Source organism: Bos taurus, chromosome 7 (assembly GCF_002263795.3).
Source record: "Bos taurus isolate L1 Dominette 01449 registration number 42190680 breed Hereford chromosome 7, ARS-UCD2.0, whole genome shotgun sequence".
NCBI classification, from domain to species: domain Eukaryota; kingdom Metazoa; phylum Chordata; class Mammalia; order Artiodactyla; family Bovidae; genus Bos; species Bos taurus.
Window position 1 is genome coordinate 62,953,540 of NC_037334.1, and position 6,000 is coordinate 62,959,539.

The 6,000-nt window shown below is 48.6% G+C and overlaps 1 protein-coding gene across 4 annotated transcripts in view; it reads right to left on the bottom strand.

Moving 5' to 3' along the window:
- ATOX1 (antioxidant 1 copper chaperone) overlaps window positions 1-3,998 on the bottom strand; it is a 50,655-nt gene extending 46,657 nt beyond the window's left edge. For 3 of the 4 annotated variants that reach the window (XR_003035401.2, XM_010807526.4, XM_005209648.5), the window contains exon 1: window positions 3,930-3,998. Coding sequence is in view for 3 of the 4 variants with exons in the window: in XM_010807526.4 (XP_010805828.1) it covers window positions 3,930-3,935 (6 nt within the window). In the remaining variant the exon portion in view is untranslated. 4 annotated transcript variants of the gene reach the window in all.
- Window positions 3,999-6,000: the final 2,002 nt, after the last annotated feature.

Consider the following 6,000-nt stretch of genomic DNA (forward strand, 5'->3'; position numbering starts at 1 on the left):
GAGTATTTCAAATCTGTTACCTTAATAGGAATTCTGGGCATAGCACTGTATCTTACTGGAAGACCTCAGGCAAAATCCTTGCCCTTAAGGGCCCCAGTTCCCTTATCTAAACCATTAACCAAGTAAGTTTTCTCAGCCTCAGTGCACTTAAGAATCACATCGGGCCTTGGGGACCAGCCAGGTCTGCAGGCTGCCTCAGTGGGCACTGTGGCTCTGGGTGGGCCCTGGGACCCTCCATTTTTATTTTAACCCACTGAGGAGACAGAAGGGTAAGACCACATACCTGAGAAAAACTGGTCTAAATGGCCTCTCAGGCTCTCTCCAAGTCTCAAACCATCTTTGGGTCTGGATTATCATCATGCTGTACAAGGGAAACTGAGGCCAAGAGTGAAGTACTTCGGTTTTTCAGTGCTGAGTTATATAACCATCATTTGCACCATCATTACACAACCAGAAAACCACTATTTTACTGAGGCCAAATCTGCAAAACTTGCCTTAAAGAAAATAGTCTTCCTTTTCTTCTAGTTAAACACATTTGATTCTTTCAGCTAATTTTGTGACTATTCGGCAACAACCACAACAAATTCTGGAAATAAGGATTTCTAGTGAGGACTCCAAAATCTTGCCTTTAACAGGTGGTTCTCAGTAACAGCATCACCTGGGAACATGCCAGAAATGCAGACTCTCATGTCCTACCATCAGGCCTCCTGAATCAGAATCCTCGGTTTTTAACAAGACACCCAGCTCATTCCTGCCCACATAACAGTTTAAGATGCTGCTCCAGCACACAAACTGGCAAACTACAGCCTGCCTGCAACCTGGCTTTGTAAAGTTTTACTGAAACACAGCTAAGCTCATTCATTTACTTTCACACTAGAGGGGCCGAGTTGAGGACCTGTAACAGACCATATGGTTCATGAAGACCTAGATATTTACTGTCTGGCCCTTTAAGAAAAAGTTTGCTGACTCCTGCTCTAGAGTAATTGGTAATCAAGATTAGTCAGTGGGGCGGGGCTTCCCTGGTGGTCCAGTGGTTAAGACTTAGCCTTCTAATGCAGAGGTTACAGATTCGATCCCTGGTTGGGGAGCTAAGATCCTACAAAACTTACAGCCAAAAAACCAAAACATAAAGCAGAAGCAATATTGTAACAAATTCAATAAAGATTTTTAAAATAGTCCACAACAACAACAACAGATTGGTCAATAGCTTGCATCTGTATACCAATCCAAAGCTTTAATGGGTTTGCAAGACCAACATAAGACCTAAATCTGTTGAGTACCCACTATGTGAAATGCTCTTTATATAGTATCTAAGTCAGTCCCCACCCAGCTTGGAAAGGGAGCTAGTCACCCTACTAAGGAGAAAACTGAGGTTCCAGGGGTTAACTAAGTCACCCAGTCACGTGGTGGGTATATATGCAGGTTGGGACTTGAACTCAGGTTTTCCTTGGCTCCAGAGACACCTTGCTGGTTCCAGACTAGCAAATGGGGCTGCAGAAACCCTGAGATAGGGACACCTTGGGAAGGAGCACAAGTTTTTGCTGCCCAAGGACCTAAAGTCAATAGATCTCTAGAGCTTTCTTTTGTTGGCTATGAAGGACAGGTCTCTTTCAATCCTGCACAGTACAGAGGTCAGAAGCCAGCAGACGGGCAATCGTTATTCAGTGCTCTCTTCAGTACCTCTGAGTTGCAAAAGCAAATGTGGGGGTTGTGGAAAGCCTCCTTAATGAGTAGAGTAATCCGTTCTTTACAGAGAATCCTAGGACTGGCCCCACCACTGAATGCTTGACTTTGCACAGAGCCAGCCCCTCAGCACCTCTGCTCTGCTACCTATAAAACAGTTTCTGTAAAGAAGATGAAAAAGCCCAGTCATCTGTACAATCCTTTAATAGAATCTCAGAACTGGAAGGGCAGGAATGGAATGGAGTCATACTATCCAGACGCCTCCCAGAGGCGAAATGCTTTCTCAAATATCCAGAATATTCAGTCTTTGAACACCTTGATGATTGGATATTTACTAATATTAGAGTGCCTACTATGTGCCAGGCATTGTCCATGCATGTCTTTGTTTAATCACAACAACCCCACAAGATAGGCCTTAGTATTGTCACTTCTTGACAGCTGAGGTTAGGTCACTCACTCAGGGTGACAGAGAACAGCCACTGTGGTCCTTGTTAACACAGGGTTGAAACCTGCCTGCTGTAGTTCTACCCAATTTGTTCTAGGTCTACACAAGAGCTACCATTCCTTCAGGACTATGTCAGTGGCTGAGCTATGAATTTTACTGGCACTTTTTTCCTCTTACTACTAATGACAGTCCTATGAGGTTGCAGTTTTTAATCCCCATTGTATGCTGAGGAAATCAAGGGACAGAAAGGTAAAGCAGTGTGTCTAAAGTCACCAGCTGGCAAGGGTGGGGGTTGGGGCACAGATTTTTCAAAGGAGTTTCAGAGATTCCAAGTGTTTGTGTGAGAAACCTTTCAGGTGACTCATTGTTCCCTTTCCGGCTTTGGTGTGAGTCCCTTGATTAATACCCTTCTTCCTTCAGCTGTTCATCTCATGATAATACTGCCAAGTGCCCTCTTCATTCTGATCATCCACTCTGGTGGGTCTTTTGTCAAAATCTCCAGAAGTATAAAAAAATAAATGCCCAGAATTTAACGTAGAATAGAGCCACCCTCAAGCTGGCTTTTCCCTCATGCCACCCAGCCACCGAAACCTGGTAGCCCCCACTATCCCAGACCCAGAGTGATTAGTGTTGTTCTCTGACACTGTCACAGGCAGATTTGCTCAACTCGGAGGGCTGGTTCTCTCAGGTTCTTTGTTCATACTTTGGGTTGTCTGAGGATTTGTCTCAAGGTGCCTGGCAAGACCCAAGGGAAATGACACTTGAGATGTTTGTAACCTGGCCCGGAGGAACCTCTGGCTCACCTGTCAGCTCCCCAAAGCTAGGCTGCTAAGACACAGGGCATCTGTGGGATACCTCTAGGTACCCACTTGGAGCAGAGCCATAAAATCAGGCAACCCTGGGGAAAAGTGTTAAGCATCACAAGACACCAGCCAGGAGCCCCGAGATCAGATCAGGAACAGAACTTCCTCCCAAGCCAGCATGACTACTTTTATTGAGCAATTATCATGTGAGTTCAGGAGAGATTTGGACCCTGAAGATAAGAGGCTTAATCTGAGCGCACCCATTTCTCAACACCACCCTGAATAAATTAGTGGACCTTGTTTTGTAATCTGAAAAAGGCCTTAATTTTTTACCTACAAAATGAGACCACGAGACTGAGTCAGTTGCAAAGGTGCCCTAAGACCTGCTCTGCCCATCCCAAACTCTGCCACTGAGCAACTGGTGACTTTGGGCAGGACCCCGAACCTCTCTGGAGCCCATGGGTTCAGGTTCATTAAGTGACCGGTAGGAAAGGTTGAAAGCACTCTCTCCATTCAGCACGGCCCAACTTGAAACTCAAGAGTGGGCAGGGGAAGGGAAGAAAAACACCGATCTCTGAACATCCGTCCTATATGGGAGGCAAAAGCCACCGCAAACCCCTCTTTCAGGCCAGCTCCGCCGGAAGAGGCATCCAGGTGGGACACCAACTCCCTCCCTGTGTGATCTCTGCGACTCCCTGCCCCTATTGGGGTGGTCTCAGTTTCGCCGTCTATGCCTGAAAGGTTTAGGCTTGTAATCGCATGAAGGCTAGGAGCTTCCATATGCTGAAGCCTGACTCCCAGATAAAATTCTTTTTGGGATCCGATTTTCTGGAGGGTCGCAGAAGCTGGGGGGAGCTAGGTGGGAGGGGCAAGAAGTGAGGCGACAGTTTCGGCCGCTGCCAGAGCCCTTGAAGAGGGACGTCTGACCCAACGGCGGTGCAAACGAGCAAGCCGGAGGCCGCGGTTCTGCGCGGGGCGGGGACGGCGCGACCACTTACCGGCATGATTGAGGAGGAGGTGGTGGCTGCGGCGGTGACTACGCCTCCACCGGCTCTGAGCGCTGACGCGGCCACGCTTCCGGGTGTGCACGCCACAGGAGCCGCCCTCTGGCCCCGGCCCCGCCCCCTCCGGTCCTGGCCCCGCCCCCTCTGGCCTTGCGGGCTGGCAGCCACCTGAAGGCCGTTGGCCTCTCCGCTGACTTCCGGCCAGCACGGGGCCCCTGGACGCCAGCCACGTCTGCGCTAGGCCGTGGGAGGGACAGCTCGGCTAGCTTGCCTTGTTGGTTGGCCATTTTTAGAACGCCTGCTCGGTGTCAGGCTGATATTAGGGGCTGGGAAGGCCGGGCCCCCCGCTGTGAACAGGCCAGACACAGCCTCCACCCCACCCCCGTCCCTCCCTAGAGGGACAGTCTCAGTTACTTACTTAGTATTTGCTGATTGCCAGCCGTGGGGCGGCACTATGCTAGGCATCCAAGATGCACTAATGAAAAAGACACAGCCTAGCAGGGAGCCAGGGAAGCAAGAGGATCATGCAGGACAATACAAGTGTTAAAGGAGCTTGTGCCTTTGGAGCCATGAAAGGATCTCTCGCTCAGACTGTAGAGGATGGGGACGGTTCATGAAGAGAGGAGGCTTGCAGAGGAGGAAGTCTTGCTTCATCTCAAGATGGAAGATGGACCCATTGGGAAGGAAGGAGACAGAACAGCATGTAAAAGTTGAAAGGGGGACGTCCCTGGTGGTCTAGTGGTTAAGAACCTGCTTTGCAAGAAGATGGGTGCGCTCAGTCCTGTCTAACGTCTTTGCAACCCCATGGACTGTTGACTGTTAAGTCCACCAAGCTTAAGTGTCCACAGTCAAATAAGTATTAAAGTTGAAAGGCATTAGAAGGCATGCCTTGGGAGGCCGAGATATTTAGACTGAGAGGCAGGCACAGAAAGAGATGGGGAAACAAGCTACAAAGACATGAGACCCATATCCATGAGTGAAGACACACAGAGGCAGAGAAGTTCTAGTATCTTACAAAGAGGTGTACCAAGACCCAGGACTTCACACACACACACAGAGTACCAGGCTGGTTCTATCCTTGTAATATCCAAGGGGCTCCACCATCCAACTTAGTAGTGTCAAAGTTCTCTCACCAGTCAAACTGCTTGGAGAGCTTATTAAAAACTCAGATTTCTAGTCCTTTCCTTAGGTATACTGTCCCTTAGTTTCCAGGTGCACTTATAGTCTCCTTCCTCCTTCTGGTTTTGGGGAACCACGTTGAACATAACTGTTTTTTTCTGCTATGCTGCACAGCATTCAGGATCTTAGATCTCTGACCAGGGATCGAATCTGTGCCCCCTGCAGTGGAACCACAGAGTCTTAGAAACTGGACTGCCAGAGAAGTACCAAACTATAGTTTCGGTACATACATGGAACCCTTTTGAGAAAGTGCTGGTTGTTGATTTATTGTCTCAGTTCCAATTCAACCTTTTTGCCTGCTTGTGAAAATCTGAACCATTTAAACATTGTTTTATTGCCTAATGGCACGATATTAAGCATTGTCAATAAAGACCCTGGAGAGATACTGGAGGAGAAAAGGTTTTCCTTTCTGATTCTGGTGTGCTCATTCTCCAGGCTCTTGCAGTATGTGTAATTGGTCTCTGCTTAGCTTCTGAGGTGGAGAAGGCAATGGCACCCCACTCCAGTACTCTTGCCTGGAAAATCCCATGGACAGAGGAGCCTGGTAGGCTGTAGTCCATGGGGTCGCTAAGAGTACGACACGACTGAGCGACTTCACTTTCACTTTTCACTTTAACGCACTGGAGAAGGAAATGGCAACCCACTCCAGTGTTCTTGCCTGGAGAATCCCAGGGACGGGGGAGCCTGGTGGGCTGCCGTCTATGGGATCACACAGAGTCAGATAAGACTGAAGTGACTTAGCATAGCATAGCTTCTGAGGATGACTTCCCCAGCACCAGGCTCCTGCTGTGTAAGGGACCAGCAGGACCTAGCAGCCAGCAGCTCCCCCCAGGACCTACCCTGCTTATGTGCTTTCATACAGTAACTGGGGTGAGATGATTTTTCT